We start from the raw sequence: 24,970 nt of genomic DNA, 5'->3' as shown, positions 1-24,970 counted from the left end.
ATATCTTATCTGAGCTAAATGTTCTTTAAATCTAGTTAATATTGATCTCCTAGTTTGCCCAACATATTTCTGATTACAATCTTTACAAGAAATTTCATAAATACCCGACCTTTCCAGTGGAGGTGTTTTATCTTTTGGATTACCTAATAATTGTTGTAATTTATTATTAGCACTATACACAAGTTTATAATTGACATTCTTAAAATTCCTTTTAGACCACGGGATAACTCTCTATCAAACGGTATCGAAAAATATTTAGACGTATCTTTCTCCACTTGAAAAGTCGAATTTTCAGAAATCATTAACCTATACCTACGTTTTCTAATTAATTTATCAACTAGTAAAGGAGAATATCCATTACACTCAGCTACATTCCTAATGTAATCTCTTTCTATTTCATATCTTTCGTTGGAAAGTGGGAAACTAAGTAACCTATGAACTAAGAAATTTAAACTAGCCATTTTATGTTCAACACTATGATGTGATTCATTAGGAATATATCTGCGTGTGGTCGTATTTTTCCTATAGATATCAAATGCCAGGCAATTATTAGTATTTCTAATAACTAATACATCTAGAAATGGTAATCTGTCGTTGTTCTCAATTTCATGCGTAAATTTAATGGAAGGAAAACGATTATTTAACTTAGAAATAAAATTATCTATAGTGTCTGAATGTGTGTCAAAAACAGCAAAAATATCATCCACATACCTAAACCATACTCTTGGAAAATACCCAAACTGATTCTTAGCCTCCACTTCAAACCTGCTCATGAATAAATTAGCCAAAAATGGAGACAATGGATTACCCATTTCTGTACCTTCCCGCTGTTCAAAAAAGTTGTTATTAAATTGAAAACAATTTTGTTTCATACATAACGATGTAAGCTCAATATATTCACTCACAGTTTTGTTGTCGAGACCATTTGCGTTCAGTAATTCCTTTAAGTAGCCTAAAATATGTGGAATTGGAACACTTGGGAACAACGAAGATACATCAAAGTAGACCAAAATTTCACCTTCATGCAATGTTATATCTTTAATTTTGTTAATGAATTCAATATTATTTTTAACTGCGAAAGAAGGTTCCTGATCAGGTAAATTTTCGAACTCCCTTGATAACCATTTTGCCAAGTTATAAGTCGGAGAACCTACAGCCGATACAATTGGGCGCATAGACTTGTCCGGTTTATTTTTGCTTTGCCAAAAATTCATAAAATGTGTGCAATTCCTTCAAGTTCTTTGTTCCTACTACTCTAGTGGCGGAAATCTAACTGTTACGCTCAGTTGGCTCTGACACGGTTGGCTAGTTTTTGCCACGCCCACTCGGTGCCCACTGGGCGAGTATATAAACGCTCAACTTGTAGATTGTACTTTAGTTTATAATCATCTGCTGATGATGCTAACATGGTTAGCGAAACGCGCGTCCAGTGTAAAAGTAAAAGTGTTTTGGTGTATTGTGGTGATTTAGTGTTTTTATTTTGCTGATAACAATACACAATATATACAACTTACAATTCCATACATACGAGGCGTTTCGGAAAAATAAGAAGGATAGGAAAACAATACAACATACGAACATCTTTCAATACACAAAATACACTTAGATCCATTTTATCACATACTAAACCAATGACTACAGAACAACAAACAAAACATGTAATATACCAAATAACCTGTGAATGCGATAAACTTTACATTGGTCAAACATCTAGACCCTTAAATGTTAGAATTAAAGAACATAAAGATTATTTAAGAAAGGGAGATTTTCACAAATCTAAGATTTGTCAGCATTCATGGGACACAGGGCACAGAATAAATTTTAATAGCGTCAAAATTATAATGAAAGAAGCGATAGCCTCTAAAAGAAAAATAAAAGAGGCTTTTTTAATTCAATCTAATAAAAATAAATGTATTGCTGATACATCTGTAAATGTTAGTAATGTATGGCAACCGCTACAGAAAGTTTGGACTTTTTGGTTTTACCTTATTAAGTAATTGTTATCAGGTGGTAATTGTTAATTTTGAAGTTTAACTTGGATATAATGTCATTTTAACAGAGCGTCAACTGTTTCTTGTATACCTACGTATCTGTTTTAAAAAAGTAAAGTGTTCTCGAATAGTTCAATTTAAATATTTTAAATAGTCTTTTTCTTTATTCTTTATATTTTTTTTTGCTTCCGACGACGGAATAAACTTTCCGAAACGTTAAGCATTTTTTTCTTTGAAAAAACATTTAATAGCCGTACACCTGCGTTATGTGCGAAATTTTTTCTTTGTTAGGCAAATTTGTATAACTGTAAACATAACTTCTGACAAGCAATGTCCGTTTAGGTTTAACGCAGAAGTGTTTACAAAAAATAACTATTTTATTTTGTAGATTTTCTTGCAGTGCAGTGGCGAAATACCCATAAAGGATTTTTTTGGAGAGATGAATCCGCCACATAGGTATAGACATTTTTTACCTTTTCTCTATTTACAACTATCTATAGATACTAGCAATTCACATTACACTAAACAAGATTCTTTAAATTCCTTTGTTTAAAAACTTTCTGTACAAAATGGTGAAGGTGAGAAAATAAAAAATCGATTTTTGTCTTCTTGCGGAACTTAAATATCTTTTTTGTGTGGTTTATATAAAACATAACAACAAAAACTATTTTGAATAAAATGTGCTCGTTTCTATACTGTTATATAAATTAACGTTTAAGCATTTTTGAAATCACAAAATAATTGCTCCGTCCATAGGTTTATTACACCTGTAATTATGGTAATTACACCGGCAAAAAAGGCACTAATCTTATTATTATCAATATATTGATGTTTCGTAACGTCATCTTATGTAATTGTGACGAATGGGACTAATCCGGCAAACGGGCCGCGCGGACATTTTTCAGCAATTTTAATTGCCAGCAATTATGGCCTTTGTGGGTTCTTGTACCGGGTTCGATTCACAGCCAGTATACGCCCGCATTATTTATTTAAATATTTTTTTTGTCTAAATAAAGTGACCAGCGAGCAGCCACCTCAAGGAATGCAACGACCAACAGCCTTGAGTAAACAGAAGAAGGACAGAAGCCACTCGTTTTACGCGGGGTTTACGTTCTTTGAAATTTCCGCGTAAATATGAACCAAAAAAATATTGAAACAAAACTTTTTTTTTGCAAACGTCACAAAAGTATTAATTTTTGTGACGTGATTGACTTACAGGGTGGCGCACCTCAACCGCCTCGATTGATTATATGAAAACGGAAAGATGTAGAAACAAAGTTTTTTTATGGGTATATGTAGAGAGGTAATTTGCATAATTTAAAATTACTTTGAAATGTACAGGGTGTGTCAGAACGAGATTTATACTTGGGCAAAAAAATAAGGCATTTATTATAAGGCTTTAATATGTTTAAATCATAGATTTAGTAAGAACAGATATCACATTGTGCATTTTAACCAGATCAAACAATCGGAGGTTGACCACGTACTGTAAAAACCAACTGAGATAGAGAAGGCGACATTGCCACATCTCAAATTTGCGCCTATCTAATTAGTTTGATTTGCAGAAAAGGTGACTTTAAAACCTTCAGCGGATATCAATAAATCTCAATTTCTTAATTAAATTAATAGTTTATTTTGAAAGAAACATGCGTAATAATATGGTTATTAACCAGATGATATATGCGTTACTATTAAAGGACATGTTTACTGTTTAATGTGCTGAACCGTCTAGAACTATTGGCAACGTCGCTGCTAGTCTTCCAGAATGAAATGAGCCGTCCGTCCCACCACCCCTCGCAACGGCCCTTGGTCCGTTACAGCGTACTACGTTTAGCTTACGGTATGTTTGAAGTCGGAATCCAGTCCGAGGTGAACTTTTCAGTAGTTTTTGAACTTTTTTTTAACATACTTTTGAATCTGCGAATTTTCAATATGGTAGGACAGTGTCAAATGTGTGGAAAAAAAGCTCAAATTACCCGAATTTGTCATTTACAAGTAGGTATAATTTCCGCCGTAATCGTACATAGGCGTCCCACAAGGGAGCCTCTCACAATTAAAATAATTTCTAATTATATTTGTTGAATTTTGATCTATTAAAACAAGAACGTAGTAGCCGGTAATTGAATTATAATTCGTTTCAATTACTACCTAACTGTTGTAGATCATAACAAATTTGAATATAAACGTTGCATATATTTGAAACTTTATTATATGCCAAAAAGTGACATTTTTTTTTAAATTGCGTCATATTTTGGTCATTATATACGATATTCTAAAGGATTTTGCTCAACAAATAAACAAAGGTGTTTACCCGTCCTTTTTTACATTTTATTGCTTTATTATATTTTATATCTGCCCCTTCAGTCTTGTTTAGACAAGTTTTTACCACCGTACAATACAAATACCTCTTCCTAGAGTTATTTGTACGGTGTGTTTCCCTTTTTTTAGAATGGGACGAACTGTAAATAATTCTTAGGCTACTAGTTTTATACATACCTATATACAGAGTAACCCAGGCCTCCAAAAAAGCTTTTTACCTATTACGTTTTTGGTTTGTGATTTTTATTTCAATCTTTACATAAGATCGGGGCCATTGTAACGCACATTTTCAAAATATTTTTGTCAACATACAGGGTGATTCAAACCGCAATACATATGCTTAATACAGTTCATGAAGATTGGGACGTTTAACTAAAATTTGATTGTCTGATTAAGCAACCTAAGTAATGGATTTGTAAATAAACGTAATATTCATTATTATGCAACAGAAATCCCATACTGTAGCACACAGATTTGATACTTTTAATGATAAATGCCCTCTATTGAGAGACTAAAAGGTAATTGCCTCGTATCAGAGCCATCATAATACGAGAAGAAGACCGAAAGTCAGATATTGTCTTATATTTTCAAAAACACAATTTTCTGATTAAAATAAATATTGATTTTAGGTATAGGAAGTTATTAATAATACAAGATTAAACAACTATTACACAATACTTCACAGGAAGCTATCGATTGCGAACTAACTAAATCGTTACTAATTACTAATTTTGAAAAGTTCTTTTTAAGATAAAAAAAAGGTAAAACTAAAACCTAAACTATCATTTGAGATTAAACGGGAAGTTCTAAATAATGTTGCCTATTCTAAACAAGAAAAATTTATTTATAAGTTTTATAGCACCTCTAATTAAATTTGGACGAAAAGAATATTTCTGTTTTCTGTAGGTAATTTTCTCAGAGATTAAACGGGAAGTTCTAAGTTCTCTTCTTCTCCCAGGGAAAATACGTAAATAAAAATGACTTTTTAAGTCAAAAAGTCAAAAGGACAAGTTATTCCAAAAGGACTGTCCTTTTCAAAAAGGACAGTTGGCAACCCTAGGTATTTCTGGAATGGAAATTTAATGGCAAATCTACAACTTTAGTTTGAAAATATGTTCCGGCCACCTATGGTTACAAAAATGTCTAAAATGTGCTTTACCATTGCCTCCATATTCTAAAAAAAAAATTGAAAGGAAAGTCACCAACCACAAACCTAATATAGAACTGTTTCGGAAGCCTGAGTCACCCTGTAAATATTCAAAAGTAACTGAAAGTTTATATAGAAGTAACTGAAAGTTTAAATTGAATATCGACGTTGCCGTTGGAGCGATTTTCGAAAACTACGTACTAACGTTTCAACATAAGTATATGTGGGATATTAATTATATTATTATATTAGACCTTATAACAAAACTCATCTAACGAAAAAGTGTTAATGTAGTATATTAATATGGAGTAAAAATTTTACTAATTACTTTACTTTTACTTTACTAATTAAATTCGTTCCAAAAAACGATACGCCACTGGCCATTAGAACAATCCAAATGCGCCTAGTTGCCGGCTCGGTTGCCGGGGTCGGAAATTTTAGACTTCTCTGTCTCTTTTGTCTTTGTTTGACACATTGGAATGTTTGATACACTATCAACGAGTATTTATGAAGGAGATGTTTGGTCTATCTTTATAATGTCTTTGGTTTAAATGCTTTGGTTTTTGAGATATTTAAAGATATTTAAATATGCATGCTATAATAAAAAAGTTGGTCAACACCGTACGTTACTTTTCAGAGTTAATTCTTGTGCTGACTTTGAAGCCAGAAAAATAAACTTTACTAAAAAAATGTATTGCAGGGGTGTAAAAAATTGCTGGTCTGTTTTAAATATATCTTTTACATAACAACTTCGTTATTTCAAATGCGACACTATGTATTTTTTGAAATAAGTCGAAGCAGATTTAAATGCTCTTTCAAATTATATTAGGGTTTCCTATACCTATCTCGCTTTTAGGTATAGGAAGTTATTAATAATACAAGATTAAACAACTATTACACAGTACTTCACAGGAAGCTATCGATTGCGAACTAACTAAATCGTTACTAATTACTAATTTTGAAAAGTTCTTTTTAAGATAAAAAAAAGGTAAAACTAAAACCTAAACTATCATTTGAGATTAAACGGGAAGTTCTAAATAATGTTGCCTATTCTAAACAAGAAAAATTTATTTATAAGTTTTATAGCACCTCTAATTAAATTTGGACGAAAAGAATATTTCTGTTTGCTGTAGGTAATTTTCTCAGAGATTAAACGGGAAGTTCTAAGTTCTCTTCTTCTCCCAGGGAAAATACGTAAATAAAAATGACTTTTTAAGTCAAAAAAAGTCAAAAGGACAAGTTATTCCAAAAAAGGACTGTCCTTTTCAAAAAAGGACAGTTGGCAACCCTAGGTATTTCTGGAATGGAAATTTAATGGCAAATCTACAACTTTAGTTTGAAAATATGTTCCGGCCACCTATGGTTACAAAAATGTCTAAAATGTGCTTTACCATTGCCTCCATATTCTAAAAAAAAAATTGAAAGGAAAGTCACCAACCACAAACCTAATATAGAACTGTTTCGGAAGCCTGTGTCACCCTGTAAATATTCAAAAGTAACTGAAAGTTTATATAGAAGTAACTGAAAGTTTAAATTGAATATCGACGTTGCCGTTGGAGCGATTTTCGAAAACTACCTACTAACGTTTCAACATAAGTATATGTGGGATATTAATTATATTATTATATTAGACCTTATAACAAAACTAATCTAACGAAAAAGTGTTAATGTAGTATATTAATATGGAGTAAAAATTTTACTAATTACTTTACTTTTACTTTACTAATTAAATTCGTTCCAAAAAACAATACGCCACTGGCCATTAGAACAATCCAAATGCGCCTAGCTGCCGGCTCGGTTGCCGGGGTCGGAAATTTTAGACTTCTCTGTCTCTTTTGTCTTTGTTTGACACATTGGAATGTTTGATACACTATCAACGAGTATTTATGAAGGAGATGTTTGGTCTATCTTTATAATGTCTTTGGTTTAAATGCTTTGGTTTTTGAGATATTTAAAGATATTTAAATATGCATGCTATAATAAAAAAGTTGGTCAACACCGTACGTTACTTTTCAGAGTTAATTCTTGTGCTGACTTTGAAGCCAGAAAAATAAACTTTACTAAAAAAATGTATTGCAGGGGTGTAAAAAATTACTGGTCTGTTTTAAATATATCTTTTACATAACAACTTCGTTATTTCAAATGCGACACTATGTATTTTTTGAAATAAGTCGAAGCAGATTTAAATGCTCTTTCAAATTATATTAGGGTTTCCTATACCTATCTCGCTCAGATTTTGAATAACAAGCGATTTTTCAATAAAATGTAAATCAAGTTGGCTGGTGTCGCCATTGCAATTTGCTAGTGACAGTTAGTAGCTATTTTCAAAATAGGCATTAGTTTATTGACTTTATTTAAATTTATAACAGTTTACTTTTATTTAATTTACCTACTAAATAATTTAACAAGTAAGTATTTATTATTTCATCAAGGAAAATTAAGAAGTTGTTCTTGTTTATATTACCACAGATTATACAGATTATAAACTTTGTTTTTTCTTTATTGTTTTTCGTGGTTCCAATTTTCGGAATCGGGCACTAATTAGGTTACTAGTTTGCGCACATAGCACGCCCACTTATGGCCTCTAAAATTGTGCACAGCGCCTGACCGGCACAGTTATTAGAGAGATATCGGAAAACCGAATAGCGTCATGCAGTATTTACGCGACCTTATAATGGTTACGATATGCGCGAGTCAATTTTTAACGCAACACCCACTAATAACGTTACCGCCTGACATAATTTGCGGATCAATTACACCAAGCGCTATTTCTAAATAACGTTTAAAAATTGCTTAAATGGGCATGTGCGGGTATTTGACAGCCGGGGCCGGCCGGCGAGATCTTTTATTTTAGGTTTGGTTTGGTTTTAGTTTTATTAGGTAATTTGATATTTAAGTAGCTGGGCTTAGTTTTAATTAAATAAACATGGCCCAAAATATGGATTCCACCTCTTCCCGTATTAAAGAACCTATAAAGAGGCTTAGGTTTAGAGCAGATGACGACTTAACCCTTCTAAAAGAATTTGTTGCTTGTTGCCCTAAACCCACTGGCAGACGTTGAACAATAAAGCACTGGAAATAAGCACTTTAGCCCTTTAGTTTTAAAATACCTAGTAAACAAAACAATTTCAAAGTTTTAAATTCAAAGTTAGGTTAAGTTTAAATAGCGGACGCGACGCGAACAGAATTCTTTCCGATCCGATATCTATAAATTAAGAGAGTTAATACCACCTCACGTTAAAGGAAATAACACCTGGCCTTATTAACGTCCATGCTATTCTGTTTAGTGATATCTCTCTATTACGCTGTTTATTGTTATTTTACGCGAGTTTATTTTTGCGCACAGGAAATTTTACGCGTTTGGACATAGTCGTAAAAAACAATTTTCGTACCACGAATTAGGGATAAGATTTTTATCTGTATACATATAGTATACCTAATCTGTGGTTAAACTTAAAGTTGCTCGCGGAGGATGTAGATTTTTGGCTGCAGTTTTTGTATACGTTTATTTTTCTTAGTCTTGTTTTTTTTCTTTTTACCTCTCAGGCATATTGACTTGTCTGTGATATTATAGTACCACAAAACCAAAGGAATTTAATCTATCCAATTTAATATTTTAATACCTAATCTGTGATATTACGATGACCTGTAGACATATTGGATTTTCTATAAAAGAACCAATTAAGGCAAATGCATTTTCTTCATTTTCAACGACACCTTTCTGTCTAATAGGTTTTTCATATACCACACTATCAACTTTTCTTATGTCGCTCTGCCAAATAGGAATAGTAGCTTTTCAAAGGAACGTCTGTCAAGAAAATTCCTATTTGGATATCTTTGAGCATAAACCCTTCAGACCAACAAGCAATTGTCCCAAAATAAAATCACTAGTAACATATCCATTCCTTCCGCCAGCAGATACTGCTTCATTTTTCTTGACAAAATAATAAATATTTACTTATTAACCTTATTGTAGATAAATCAAAGAAAAATATTCTGTTATAAATTTAAATAAAGTCCATAAACCGATGATAGTCGATTTTGAAAATACCTACCAAGTGTCACTACAATTATTATTGGTTACAATTTTATTAAAAAATATCTTTTTATTCAAAATCTGAGCCAGATAGGTATAGGAAACCCTAATAGAGTTTGAAAGAGCATTTAAATCTGCTTCGACTTATTTAAAAAAATGTATAGTGTTGCATTTGAAATAACGGAGTTATTATGTAAAATTAATATTTAAAATAGACCAGCAATTTTTGACACCCCTGTATACATTTATCGAAGCAATAAAATTTTTAGTAAAGTTTATTTTTCTGGCTTCAAATTCAGCACAAGAATTAATTCTGAAAAGTAATATACAACGTGTTGACAAACTTTTTAGCCGACCATACCAGCAGGTATGGTAGGCTATTAACAAGATTCTTAATTTCACTGAAAATAAGTTATTTTTGAGTGAATATTGATACAAAATGAATATTTTCATGGTGTCTGTCTGTCTGTCCGTCTGTAACACGATAACTCAAAAACCGCTAAACCGATTTTAACCAAATTTGGCACAAAAATACTGTGGCACCCGAGAATTTGGCCATTAGTTTTTGGTGGGGGTGAGGGTTTGGTAAGGGGGTATGGGAGGGGGTTAAAATTTTTAAAAAATCCTAACTCCAAAATTACAGTAGCTAGCGAAACGCGGTTTTCAATTTAAGATTAGTAATAATATTTGCAACAAAATTTGTAATAACATCAAAATCAGTCAAAGTCGCAGTTTTTGAGATAAAAAAATTGGCGCCGGGAGCAGGGTTCTGAAAACTACATGTTACTTTTAAAATCTACATAAACTACATTACATGTAGTTAATGTAGTTTATGTAGAGGATGTAGTTTATGTAACTTATGTATGTAACTTTCAAATATCAAAGGTTTGAGGTGAGGTTTTAATAAGTTGAAGCTTTAAAAACACATAATGTATTTAAGAAAACAGAAGAAATATGGCTTTAAATATAATATTTACATCATATTATCTCTATTACACCTCATAGAAAGGAAAATTGTTCATAATATCAATACATAGTTTATTAACGTAGTTTTCATGTAGTTAATGAACGGGAAAAGACGTAGTTTTAAAAAAAAACTACACGTAGTTAATCAGGTAAATTGCGTCTTAATTAACTACTTCCGAACCCTGGCCGAGAGGCACGTATAGCCGCCCATACTAAAAGATATTAATATCTCGAAAACTGCGACTTTGACTGATTTTGATGTTATTACAAATTTTGTTGAAAATATTATTCCTAATCTTAATTTGAAAACCGCATTTCGCTAGCTACTGTAATTTTGAAGTTACGATTTTTTTAAATTTTTAACCCCCTCCTATACCCCCTTACCAACCCCCCACCCCCTCCAAAAACTAATGGCCAGATTCTCGGATGCCACAGTATTTTTGTGCCAAATTTGGTTAAAATCGGTTCAGCGGTTTTTGAGTTATCGTGTTACAGACGGACAGACGGACAGACGGACAGACGGACAGACGGACAGACGGACAGACAGACAGACACCACGAAAATATTTTGTATTTAGGTCATTTATGACCCAAATAACTCATTTTGAGTGAAATTAAAAAAACCTTTTTTTTGCCGATCCTAATATAAAAATGAAATATTGTTTAAAAAATTATAACTCAGAAACTAGCAAAACGCGGTTTTCACTTTTATGTACGGAAATATATTTTAAACAAAACTTATATTTTAGTATGGGCGGCTATACATGCCTCCCAACGCCAATTTTTTTTATCTCAAAAACTGCGACTTGTATATTGAAAATTGGTATAAATAAACTTGATAATTTTTTTTTTCTGAGTTATAATTTTTTAAACAATATTTCATTTTTTTATCTCAAAAACTGCGACTTTGACTGATTTTGATGTTATTTCAAATTTTGTTGCAAATATTATTCCTAATCTTAAATTGAAAACCTACTGTACTACTGAAATTTTGGAGTTACGATTTTTTAAAATTTTTAGTAATTATTATTTTTATTGATCTATTTTCTATTAAAAATTTATTATTTTTAACAATTTTAATAACTATTTTTCGACATATTAATCCCCCATTGCGTTTGTTATATGGTTTTTGATATGTTCCTCCCTTAGGTAATCTTTATATTATTCAAAGATAAATAGTAAGGTTTGTATAGTCATATTATTTGTCTGAGGTAATACTGGTTTAATTTAAAATTCCTATAAATTATAGAACTTATCCAATAGTATGAATGAAATAACTATTATCATACATATCGCGTATTGTTCATTATGAGATCAGCTACTGTACCTACATTAATTCAAACCTAATTTTGTTCTAGATCCAAGCAAAAGAATGCGGTGTTACCTTCATATTGACCACGTTACATACATTTGTTTATAACCGAGCCTAACGAGACAACTATTCTTTTCCTATCGCTAATCGATAAGGCAATTAATAAAAAAGCTACCGTGTGGCATTTATATCGCTTATCCTCGACTCTTTTTCTTCTGCTTCTTCGCAAATCTGCTCTAGATTTGCCGGACCACCGTTCCAGATAATTGGCGGTGCGAAGCCGTTCAAACGGGTCAATGCCAGCAATGGAGAATTCATGCATTTTCATAAAGTCTCGATTGATTATTATTAAACGGCCCCAGGGTGTAGTAGCATACTTTAAACACACCTCGTGTTCATAACTGGGAGCTAAGTTTTTATTGTTGTGTGCTATAATAACCCTTTATATGTTGATGGTCGCTAAATCGACCACTTTATTATTTAACCAACTAATCAGTCGCGTGGAAGTGTATTATCGCCCAATTTGTTTACTATGCTTATTTCTATGCGCGCCTTGGGCATTTAATCATCCATATCTATACGTTGGCTAAATTGGCGCGAAGAGATAACGTAAGCGGTTGAATATTCGACCAGTAATATATATCACGACCTATCATATAGGTAATAATTGTCGTCTAAGCATTTTCTATGCAAATTTCGTGCGATAAAAATTTAAAAATATAGAAAGAAATGTTTCTCTGACGTTTATTTTTTATTTATTTAGTGCACCAAATTTACGGCTTGGATGAGATTTTCTAAAATCGTTAACATATTATCCTGTATAGTATATCCGATCATTTCATAGGATGCGAGTTTCTCGAAAAACAAAATTTGATTTAGTTGATATGGCCATATTTTTGAGTAGAGAGCTAATAGAAATAATCAAAATGAACTTACTCTTTTTTCTTATATTGGATAATACATACAGTTTGTACATTATATACAGGGTGTCCCAGGCTGAGCGTGCATTAGAAGTTTCTAGAGAACTACAATATCAATATCTAAAAAAAAACTATATTGATTTTGTTTCATCCCAAAAAAGTCAACGCGAGTTATGGTCAACTCTGGCTAATTTCAATATTCATGCTAATAGTTCAAATGTCTTGCCAACTAATCTCTCTGATCCTGAACAAATTAATCGAAATTTCACTCAGTTTGTTACGGAAACTAATGATAACTGTAATAATTTAATTCTTAATTACAGTCAAACGTTTTTTAAGCCAAACATTTCCTTTTCATTTTGGATGATTGACAAGAACAATATTAATAATATTATTTTGAGTTTAAAAAAAAATAGTACGGGTGCTGACAGCTTATCCTTGAGATTGGTACTTTATTGTTATCCATTCATTGAAAACTATTTAGTTCATATTTTTAATTACTGCATTGAGAAGGGCTATTTTCCTGGTGCTTGGAAACAAGCTCTAGGTATTCCCTTTCCTAAAAACAATAAACCTACTTGTTATTCGGACTTGCGAATTATTAGTAAACTTTTTTATTCTATTAGTTATTAGTAAAATTTTCTTAAAAATTTTTGAAAATATTTTATATAATCAGATAAATGAATTTGTATCAGAAAATAAATTGATTCCGGAAAGTCAGTGTGGGTTCAGATCGGGTTTCTCAACCACAAATGCCTTGACACTTGTAACAAATAGCATACTTGAAAATTATGATAAGGGCTTAGCTAGTATTTTGGTCTTACTTGATTTCTCTAAGGCCTTTGACACAATAAACCATCAATTATTATATTCTAAACCTAAGGACTTCGGATTTGATAATGTATCCTTGGCCTTGATGCATTCTTACTTGAGTGATCGCACTCAGTGTATCTGCAACAATGGTTCGAAGTCATCTTTAATTAACATACGCTCTGGTGTCCCACAAGGGTCTGTGCTTGGGCCACTGTTTTTTATTTTGTATACTGCAGACATTCTAAGGTCCATTCGTAATGTTGGAGTGCAATCGTATGCTGACGATACTCAATTATACCATAGTTTTTTACCCAAGGACTATGCATTGGTGAATACTTTAATTAATTCTGAATTAAGTTGTCTTAATCAGCTTGTGAAAGAACACAACCTTAACCTTAATCCAAATAAATCACAAGTAATGCTTTTTTGTAGTAACAATAAACGTGGATTACTAAAATCGCAACTAAGCATTAATATTAATAACAAAAAATTGGACTTTGTAGAGTGCGCAAATAATTTGGGAGTTAAGCTAGATACCTCATTACGATTTAAATCTCATGTTACTAAGCTTGTCTAAAGATCCTTTATGAATTTAAGATTGCTGTTTTCTAACAGGCATATATTGAACATGACTCTTAAGAAACAGTTAACCCAAGCACTAGTCCTATCACACTTTAATTATTGTGATTTCATATACTCGCCTTGTTTGGATTCAGTGGATAAAAAAAGAATCCAAAAAGTAAAAAATGCGTGCTGTCGTTTAATTTTTGGACTGACAAAACGTGACCATACTTCTCAAAAGGTTAAACAACTTCATTGGCTTCGTATGGAGTGCAGATGGCAATGTCATTTAGCTAGTTTTGTTCATAAACTCATAAATTCCAACAATAACCTGTGTTTTAAGAATATGCTTTCCACACGCTCATCTGTCCACTCGGTTAATATCAGACAGAAAGATAAATTTACAATGCCTCGTTACACTACAGCATTGTTCAAAAGATCTTTCATCTATAATGCTATTACATTACTTAACCGTCTGCCGATTGAATTCAGTGCATTTAATATTAATAAATTTAAATTTAAAGTTAAACAATTTTTTTTGTGTGAAAACCACTGATCCTGTCTGTGATTCGTTTTTTTATTTGTATTGTTGGGGTTTGTCAGCCACTAGGCAAAGAGTGTCATATTTTTTTTCAGCTTTTAATCTGGCATATTGTGTAACGTTAAATTTTTTTTTCCTCTAACTGTCGTTATGTTTTATATTATTTAAAAGAGTGCTTTAGTTTTATTAAGAATTATTTTTATGTAATTGTGTCCTGCCAAATCTGACAGTTGTCGACCTGCAGGTTAAGTGGAATAGCATCTCTGCTAGACTTCGCCTGCTGTCGAACGGCAATTGTTGGGAAATGTTATCGATTTTTTTTATTACTTATGCATTTCTTCTTTTCTACTGAATAAAGTCCTTTATTACTATTATTATTATTATCTAGATCGGAGATTTTATGCACATCACTGTTTCACAGCGAGATCTATCGATTAAAAATATTTTCAATATGGAGGCACTTCCGGAAATACCAGAAGTTGACAGCAACTTTCTTATTTTAAACCTTGTAAAATGTATAAACATATTACATATTATCTATTTGCTTTAACAGTCTCTGGTTGAAAAATCGACCACCACCCCACTACTCCCTTATTATAACTTTTTGGAAAATGTTATTAAGAAGATATGCTCCTTTTGTGCTAGTTTATACAGGGTTGTTCACCACATACGACACGGAGTATTGTAGCTAAACAATGAGATCTTTACAAATTGTAAGTTTTGGGTTCGATGAAGGACTATTAGATGTACAATTTAAAAATAATTTTACATGATACAGAGTGTCCCAAATAAGTAAAAAATATCTAAGTTGTATTTTCTTAAATGGGACACCCTGTATATTATTACATTTTTAGTTTCTACGATTAAAATAAAGGTAAATTTGATTAAGGTTTATCATACTTAAACCTTACCGTTTTTGAAATATTTTCAATTTTGTGAAATTGCAGTAAAAATTTTAAGGCTTCATTTCTCCAAGGGTATCAAAGTTTTTAATACTAAATATTTACAGAAGTTTATTTATTGATCAGTTATTGTGTTGCAATAATAAGAATAATACTAAGTGTCTAAAAATTTATTTTAAATAATTATTAGCTTCAAACGGCAATAACTTGTTTAATTTAAATGGAACGCCCTGTATATTTTAGGAGAATCAGATGCACAATTTAATTGTCTATCAAATTGTGTTATACCATTTTTTACCTATCCCTTCAAGTTTTCGTAGAAAATGCATTTTCTTATAATTTAGACTGGAAAACGGTGCGTCGCACACTGGTTCGCTCTTATGGACGTACGTGGCCAAAACCTGTATTTTATTATATCAGTGAAAATGAATGTATCAGTTAATATTTTTTAGTAAATCTATAAATATTTAGGCGTTTGGAGTTGCCTAACATATAAAAAAAGTTCTTTATCATTAGGCGTTTTCAATGATGATGGTTCATTAGAATTTAAAAGTGTTATTATTTACCAATAATTACAAGGGTATTACTTTATAAAGGTATTTAACAAAAATTGAAAAAAAAAACAGATTGAAGAATGGTTAGAACATAACCGGTATATAGTTCATAAGCTAATAAATAGATAGATACAGAGTGGCCTATTAGTGTGAGAAAGTCCAATATCATCGTTGTAGACGAAAATATGAAAAAAAGTATTATATAGATATTTGCATGGTTTATAACAGTGCATATCCTAAAAATATTTTGTTATATACAGGGTATCAAAAAAAGTAATGATAAAGCGTTGTCTTTTTTAAATCACAGCTCCCATTTTTCTGTACATAATTCGATTCAGCATAAAATTGTGCATATAGGACACTATTTTTATTTGGAAAACTATGCGGTGTTGCCATGCTATTTCTTCTTTATTAAAATTTTGGTTAATAATAGTAGGTACCTACATATATCCGAAAATTGGTTAAAACCTGAAGTTAATTTATATTTGTTAATATCTAGTACTATACTATGTTAATACCCTGAACTTTACCAATATTTTCTTAACACCAAAGAAACGAGAATAAATTTGTGAAGAAAAACTCACATTAATGTGTGCCGGTTATTTTTTTATGGCGTGGCTAACAATGTAATATTTAAAATACTCTATTTCAATTTTTTAAATGCACATTTCTTAGCCATGCAACATTTATATAAAACTTTTGTTTACGAAGACAATTTATGCTGAATAGCAGATATTAGCAGCTAATTTGACATGGTTCTTAAAAAAGACATTATGAAGTTTCATTTAAGTTAAAAACAATCACTTAGTTCAGCTTCGATATCCTTGATTTAGTTATGTATAAAAATATATTTCAAAGGTACAATATATTTTGATATTTTGAAATGGTTAGTATTATTTTTGTTTTTTCATTTTATTTATCAAAAACTGATATTATATGAGGAAAGTATACGTGCAGTATAGTCTAATTATAATATGCACTATTTTATATTATTTTGAAAACACTAAGCGAGTAATTTATTCATTGTCGATACAAAAATAGTTAAATGCTTTTTTAGACTATTGTATATAAAATGTTATTACATAGGTGCTCTAAAGTGCATTTTTCCAAAATATATTTTTATAACAAACCTTTCATGTTTTTAAATATAGATTATAAAATATTTGATCATATATGATCAAAATAATTTTTTTCGATATATTGAGTTTTGGCCAAATTTTTATAAGGGAGGGAACTACTGTGCGTCGGCCGGAGAATGTCATTCCATTCAATAATATAGAGGACTAAATTCTGCGTCGTTTGACATATAAAACGTCAAATTTGGTTTAGTGGTATAGCCGAAATCCAATGTTAAAAAGAAGGAAAATTTCGTATGTCGGTGCAAACTTATATTTTGCGGCTATCTAAGACCACATGTCTTTAAAACAGATACTCTTATTGAAAAAACCCACGAAATAAAAGTTGTTGAGAATAAAATTTCACGTTACATAGATACCTTAGTTTTTAAATTTAGTCACTTATAATTCGAAATTTGGCATCAATTCAAAATAGTTTTTTTCGACGTTTTGAGTCATTTGAAGTTATGCAAGGTAAAGAAATATCAAAATTTTGTACCAAAACAGCACTTCATATTGCTTTGCAATGTTAAAGTAATATACACAACCTGAGTAGAGATTCGAGTAGTAGAAATAAAAATCATTATTTATCAGAGTTTAATTAACTTAAAGTTTATTGATGAAATATAAATGTAATTATGGTATAAATCAATAGACATGCAGCACAAAAAGTGGCGGCATTCATGTTCGCATTTTCTTAGATATCGATGGCCCTTCATCTGAAAAGCTTGGAAGGCGCGGTTGCATATCGAGGTCCTCTTCATCGGGATCATCTTCAAAGGGACCATCCTCACCTATTTCTGCTTCTACGGCAATGTAGGTCTCATTCTTATCCTCGAATGGTGCTGAATTCGAACATGACTGACAACTCATGAGGTAGAGAAGCAAGTTCAAAAGTTGGCTTTGTTAGGGATTTTAAAAATATCTCGTAGCGAATTTGGTCCAAGGAGGTCACATCCAGGGTTCGGAAGTAATTAATTAAGACGTAATTTACCTCATTAACTACGTGTAGTTTTTCTTCAAAAACTACGTCTTTTCCCCTTCATTAACTACATGAAAACTACATTAATAAACTATGTATTGATATTATGAATAATTTTCCTTTGTATGAGGTGTAATAGAGATATAATGTTGACTTCGGCCATCCTCAATTAAAGCCACAATACGAGCAACATCCGTTACCGATAATGGCATTTTTTAATTTGACAACCATTTTTCTGCGAATTCTATGCGAATACCAACTAGACGAAACTCAATTTGGATTTCGCAGTGGCCTAGGTATTCGTGAGGCGTTATTCGGATTAAACGTTATCACTCAGCGTTGCAGAGACATGAATGTCAATCTGCTTGTTTTATAGATTATAGAAAAGCCTTTGACTGCGTTAACCATCAAAAACTTAGAGAAGTCCTCAAAACAACCGGAATAGATAGAGAAGAAATTCGATTGATTACAAATCTCTACTGGCAGCAAAACGCAGTGGTTAAAATTGAAGGAACATCGTCAGAAGAAATCACGATTAAACGAGGTGTAAGACAGGGCTGTGTGCTGTCACCGCTCTTATTTAATATATATTCAGAGGCTATCTTCAAAGAAGCTCTAGAAGGAATCGAATGTGGAATTAAGATTAACGGGAAAGTGATCAATAATATCAGGTATGCCGACGATACAGTTGTGCTGGCCGAGAATGAACAAGATTTGCAGAGGCTAATGAATGAATTAGTTCGGCATAGTGAAAACTGCGGTGTCCTCATAAATACCACAAAAACGAAGGTTCTTGCATTCATCAAAACACCTGTGCAGATTCACCTGGATATCAACGGTGACCCAGTAGAGCAAGTGTCTTCATACAAGTATTTGGGGTGTATTGTAAATGATCAATGCGACCCGAAGAAAGAAATTAGAAGCCGCATAGAACAAGCTAGAAAAACATTTATAAATATGAGACAATTTTTCACAAGGTCAGATTTGAGTTTGGAGCTACGGGTACGCATGGTCAGATGCTACATTTTTTCAGTTCTCCTGTACGAGTGTGAGAGTTGGACTCTTGACATATCGTTAGAAAAAAAACTAGATGCCTTCGAAATGTATATTTACCGCCGTATATTAAGAATATCATGGGTCTAAAGAGTTTCAAATGTGGAGGTTCTTAATCGAATGAGAAAACAGAAAGAACTCATGCTTACCATCAAAGAAAGAAAAGCATGCTACATATGCCACATAATGAGGGGTAAAAAGTATGAACTTCTCAGATTAATAATTGAAGACAAAGTCCAGGGCAAAAGATCTATCGGCAGACGCCAGAATTCCTGGCTAAAGGACATTCGTAGATGGTTTGGTTGCTCATCAATCGACATATTTCGTATGGCTGTATCTAGAATGACGTTAGCTATTTGGATCGCCAACCTTCGAAAGGAGACGGCGTCGTAAGAAGAAGAACCATTTTTCTCATATTGCAAATACTCATAAATCCGTTTTCGCCTATGTCATGTCGCCTTGATTATTTACACATAATACTTTGTGCCTTTTCCGATATGAATTCTGAATTTTTCCGAGACGTGCGTTTTAAAACAGCATATCTCCAATACAAAAAGAGATAATATGGTGATTAAAAAAACAAAATGCTCACAAAAGATGAGGCTACAATGTGATTTGATTTAGCAATAGCTACTACAGCTGTTGCACCCTACAGGGTTGTTACAAAGTATAGGCAAAAAACTTCGTCTTATTGTTGTGCCCTGTATATGCTCAAAATAAATTCGGAATAAAAATTTTTACGCACATACCTTATGTTCGATAGATAATAAAGCTATCAGAAAGTCTTTCTTGCGTCATCGAAGATCGATATTAAATACTTTTTAATAATTTTAAGTCTTGAACGACTGCTCATCCGTACCTACAGTAACCAGTAGTCCGGTAGAGTTAGGAATATAGATATAATTATGGTTAAATTTGGAAATTTTGAATGTAGATTATTTTCGTAAATGTATTCAAGAATCTAATGTTTATTGTTGTCGATCCAATAATATACACTGTGTTTTTTTTTAATTGGATTAGGATCGTTGATTTTTTTTTCGATCCTAATCCAATTAAAAAAAAACAGTGTATTCAAGAATTTCACTAGGTTTTTTCTTTGTTAAAATATGGTTGAAAAGCTTTAATTTTTTTCTTCGAATAAATGGTTGCACCCACTGATATCACTCTCTTAGCTGTTTATGTCTCTAAGGGTTCGATGGATTTTCTCACAATTGATTTTGAGTTTCGTCATCGTTTTTAATTTTGGTTATCCCATATATTACATTGAAAATATATGTGTGTTGTTGTAGTAATTGGTACCGTTCTTCAATTGCCATTATGGCGCTATCCACAATTTTATAGTAAAAATTTACTTTAAATGACAATTCAGGTGACAATGTGGATTCATCAGTTCCTTCATACAGAAAATTCCTTTTATTCTTCTAATCCGCTGGGTAGGTAAGCTGGGGAATGCTTCTTAAATGCTCTCTCTCGACGCATTTCAAAAAAATGATGAAAATCAGAACGTGGTGGTTATGAAATAATTTTTAAATTATGTAGTGCATTTAGTGAAGATTTATGTCAAATTTTGAACTCTGAAGAATTTTGCTAACAACATTAATTTTACTTAAAATATCGTGCCATATTACAATAGAGAAAATATAAATTTAAACCCAAAAATTATATATTTTAGTGATTTTGCTAACGTTCCGGTGTTCATATCCCTTATAATGTCATTTTTCAATGAAAATTTCCTGATATTTTTATCCCTGGGAAAGTTAAAGTTTTTAATTTGCGTAGGAAAATTTTCAATAAAAAATTGAACTTCATTTAGGTTAAATTTTGCAGGACATATTCCGGGATTGTTCGAAACCGAGTATAGGCTGGAACTTTCTACATTGCAAGCCGGAACCGCCGGATTAACTAGGTTGATTATGGTTTCAGCATCACTATTGGCACTATTGCTATCACTGTCATTTGACCTTTCATTATGTATGTCACTAGCTTCAGCAGAAGTAATTTGCTCTGAAATAGAATCTCCTTCAGGAAGAACTTTTTGTGAAGTAGAAGATCTTAAATTTTTGTCCGACTTTTCTTTTTCTCTGCTTGTAATCAAAAATGATTCTGAGATCATAAAATATTTAATAAGAATTTTATTATGGAAAATAGAATCATATTTTTGTGTTATTTGTATTTAAGAAAAAAAATCAATGGTGCCTGTTTTGGCCGCCTCTATTTTTGGCCGCCCGTGTGCACCGCACACTTTGCACACATAGTAGTGGCGGCCCTGGAGGTATTTAAATACATTTTGAAATTAAGAAAAAACACTGAAAGGTATTAAGCAATAAGACATTATTACTTACCCTGCAAAGAATATCTGCCATTATCATTCGCCCCTCGGCATCTGTGTTGACAACACGTACTCTAGCACCCGATCTAGCTGTAATCACTTCATCAGCTACATAGCTATTAGAACCGATGCTATTTCTAAAATGATACTCTATGTTAGTTTGTAAGCATTAATACAAAAGGAAATATATTCTTAACTATTATTTTCTTGTATCTTAAAAGATTTTACAATTTAAATTAATTTACTACTACTTATTTGCTATCAAACGGTATAAATAAAAAGGGAAAAGAATGAATTTAGCGATGTTTACTAAAAATAAAAACTTAAAAATATTTATTAGGTCACATTTTATTTTTTTTACAATTCCTATTCATTTTTCGTTTTTTTTTAAATTTATGTAATATTGCTAGTCAGAGTATTTTATTGGTCAAAGTAGTTTATTAGTATACCTTACTATTCCTACTCCTGCTACGACCCTAAGGTTTTTAGGAGCAAAATTTTGGACGAGGTGCATAAAGCCTAGAACTGCAGCCGCACCACATTTATCTCTTGACATGCCTCTCATGCCCCCGCCAATTTTAACATCAGCGCCGCCAGTGTCGTAGGTAACACCTAAAAAAATCAATATTGACTTTAATTAATTTTTAATTATTTTTTTAATAGTCCAAGAGATAGAGCAAAATGTTTGAGAGAGTTTAAGGTAATCTATTCTAAGATTTATTACCTTTTCCTACCAAGAACAAGGTCTGTTTAACAGACTCCGGTGGATTGTATTCCAGGAATATCAGACGCCCTCTGTGTCTTTCCTGGCAACTAGCGGCTCTGTTTACTGCCTCGAATAACGGATATTCTTTGGAAATTTTCGTTATATCATCCACTACGTCCACTTTTATTGGCGTATTGGCGAAAATATTCCTAACGTATTCTTCGATACGAGGTGGGGCCATTCTGAAAGTCAATATTAAAATGGCTTTTAGTTTTATTAAATACATATTTAAAGCCTCACAAAAGTACAGCGATTAGCAGCTCTAGGTACAACTGGAGCAAGAAACAACACAGCGCAAGCTTCGCTAGAAGTAATTCTGGACTTGCGATCAATTGAATGGCTCGTGAAAGATCTGGCCGCTAAGGGTGCCCTAAGATTAAAGGAATCCAATCTACGGAACCAGACCAACTAGGGTCACTCGAGAATATTTCCAATGAAAGGAAAAATTATGTCAAACACGAGTTAACATCGGCTAGACCAGAAAACGGACTATATGCACACCAAACATGGTTTTGGAGAAAAGGTAAGAATTCGCATTCCGACAAGAGAAGGATGGGAAAGCAACCGAGTAATGAACACTTAAGGGATAGCAGTCTACACAGGGGCTTCCGTAACTTCACGAGGCATAAGTATAGGCATCTTCTTAGAAGAAATAGACATCCGATGATTTTTTAGGCTATCGGATGGCTGTAATGTTCTACAATCTGAGGTTTAAAATTTAAAGGAAGCGGCCAGTTGTATACGAGAGAAAGTCTCGGATAGACCAATAGGAGATATTGTGATACACTCTGACAGCTTGGGCGCTTTAAGAAACATCACCATTTAATCAGTGAGATCGAAAACTGTGATGGACTGCCGAGAAGCACTGTCCTGGCTGCGACAAGGCGGGGAACAACCAAGAAGCACACAGACTCGCCAAAGAGCGAGGCAGGGGAGAAGCCGTGGAAGATGACCCAAAACTTGTGATGATTAACACACTGAAGGAAGCAATAGGAACTGACATCAAGGCCAAGCAGTAAGAGACGTGACAACACCGTGAGGACTGCGCTACAGCCCGAAGACTGTGGCCAGTGGTAGATATTGATATTAAAAAGACAAAACAAATCCTAGAGCACAAAAAGAACTTATATATAATTGCAGGTGTTATCACTGGAAACTGTCCCACGGGGGTAAACCTCGTTAGATGGAAGATTTCCAATGACGATCACTGCAGAGAATGCGTATAGGAAAACGAAACCATAAAGCACCTGCTGTGCCACTGTCCGGCACTGGAATACCGACGCTTTAAAACTTTAGGGCAAGTTTTTTTGGAGGGACTAGAGGAAGCAGCAGAAGCCAACATCAGCGACATCGGGTACTTTGCAAAGAGCTGGAAGTGCTTTAACTCAAAGAAGGAATGCGAGGAAGGTTTGGTACAATAATAACAGGAGTTTCGCATACCCAAGGCCTCCGAGTGAGGGTTTAAACAGGATCCTAAACCCCAACAACCTACCCTAACCTAACCTTGAGTTACATATTTGGAGATATCCAAAATGACTGAATAAGTTGGCAAACCCGGTATAGTTAAGAATGTCAATTCTTTGACGTCGTTTCAGTTTCAGCGATTTTTGTTTGCTTTTTTATTTGCGATTTTCCACAAATTTTATGTTCTAATATTTTTTGTAATTGCAAAGTTACCTACCTCTCTGGATCTGCTTGTCCGATGTCACGTGCAACGCGACGGCCATTTTCTAGAGTTAGCGCCGTTTCGATCAAGCTTGGAAGAGTTTTTTCATCTCCAGTCCAAACTCCTACATGTTCCAGTTTATTTGTTTTTGAAGGGTCGTGTTCACGAACTTGTATGGGCTAAAAATATTCTACTTTTAATTCTTACTAGTAAACTGATTAATTTAAAGATCTTTTGAAATACTAGAATTTTTTTGATATGTATTTTCTTGTTGGTAATACTAATTTTTCATCCCACTAGGTATGAGAGGAATATTTTTTACAATAAAACTTTTTTAAAAACCTTTAATTTTCATGTGAGATTTCTTATTAGAACTATTTGATAATTAGATTATAAAGACTAAATCAATGCTAATTCACTAATTTTCTGTATTATCATAATTTTTTCAGCAAAATCAGTTAAAAATATTGACAAAATGATTTGTAAATTCAAACATTTAATTTTGAAATGATTTAAAACATATTCAGCATTTTTAATATTATGGTTCTCAATTTTTGTTGCATATAGTTATATCATATTTAATGACCTTACTAATAAAGAAGCAAAAAGTAAATCTCGTAACACTCAATAGACAATTTGCTCAAATTATGTATTTTGTGTAAAGGAAATATTTAACAGACCATAAAGTTTAATAAAAGATGTGTTGAATTATAATGATATAAAATACACTGTTCAATGAAATTCATTAAAGAGGTTTATAAAGACAATTATACAGGGTGGCGCCTCTCATACGCCGCGGAAGCTCCAAGGAGAAGTGATGTAGTTCATATCGAAATGGAATTATGGCAGCATGTGTAGGTTAATTGAAAGCATTTTATAAAAATATTATTTTATATAGAAGAATTATACAGGGTGTCGCTAAAAAAAGTTACACATCAAAGTTGTGTTTTCTCTAATGGAACACCCTATATATTAATTGATTTTCGGATTCTAGGGAA

The 24,970-nt window shown here is 32.5% G+C and overlaps 1 protein-coding gene across 1 annotated transcript in view; it reads right to left on the bottom strand.

The window, feature by feature from the left end:
* The window catches only part of LOC115891708 (putative aminopeptidase W07G4.4), a 149,816-nt gene that overhangs the window by 93,882 nt on the left and 30,964 nt on the right, over positions 1-24,970 (bottom strand). Inside the window, exons 4-7 of the mRNA XM_030912249.1 lie at positions 23,988-24,151; positions 22,265-22,488; positions 21,990-22,152; positions 21,554-21,677 (exon numbers count right to left, since the gene is read on the bottom strand). Of these exons, the coding sequence (XP_030768109.1) occupies positions 21,554-21,677; positions 21,990-22,152; positions 22,265-22,488; positions 23,988-24,151 (675 nt within the window). The remainder of the gene's footprint in view (positions 1-21,553; positions 21,678-21,989; positions 22,153-22,264; positions 22,489-23,987; positions 24,152-24,970) is intronic.

This window comes from Sitophilus oryzae, unplaced genomic scaffold, assembly GCF_002938485.1.
Source record: "Sitophilus oryzae breed Bouriz unplaced genomic scaffold, Soryzae_2.0 scaffold_1190_pilon_pilon, whole genome shotgun sequence".
Classification (NCBI taxonomy): domain Eukaryota; kingdom Metazoa; phylum Arthropoda; class Insecta; order Coleoptera; family Curculionidae; genus Sitophilus; species Sitophilus oryzae.
The sequence above is the reverse complement of the archived record's forward strand: the minus strand, read 5'-3'. Positions and strand labels throughout refer to the sequence as shown.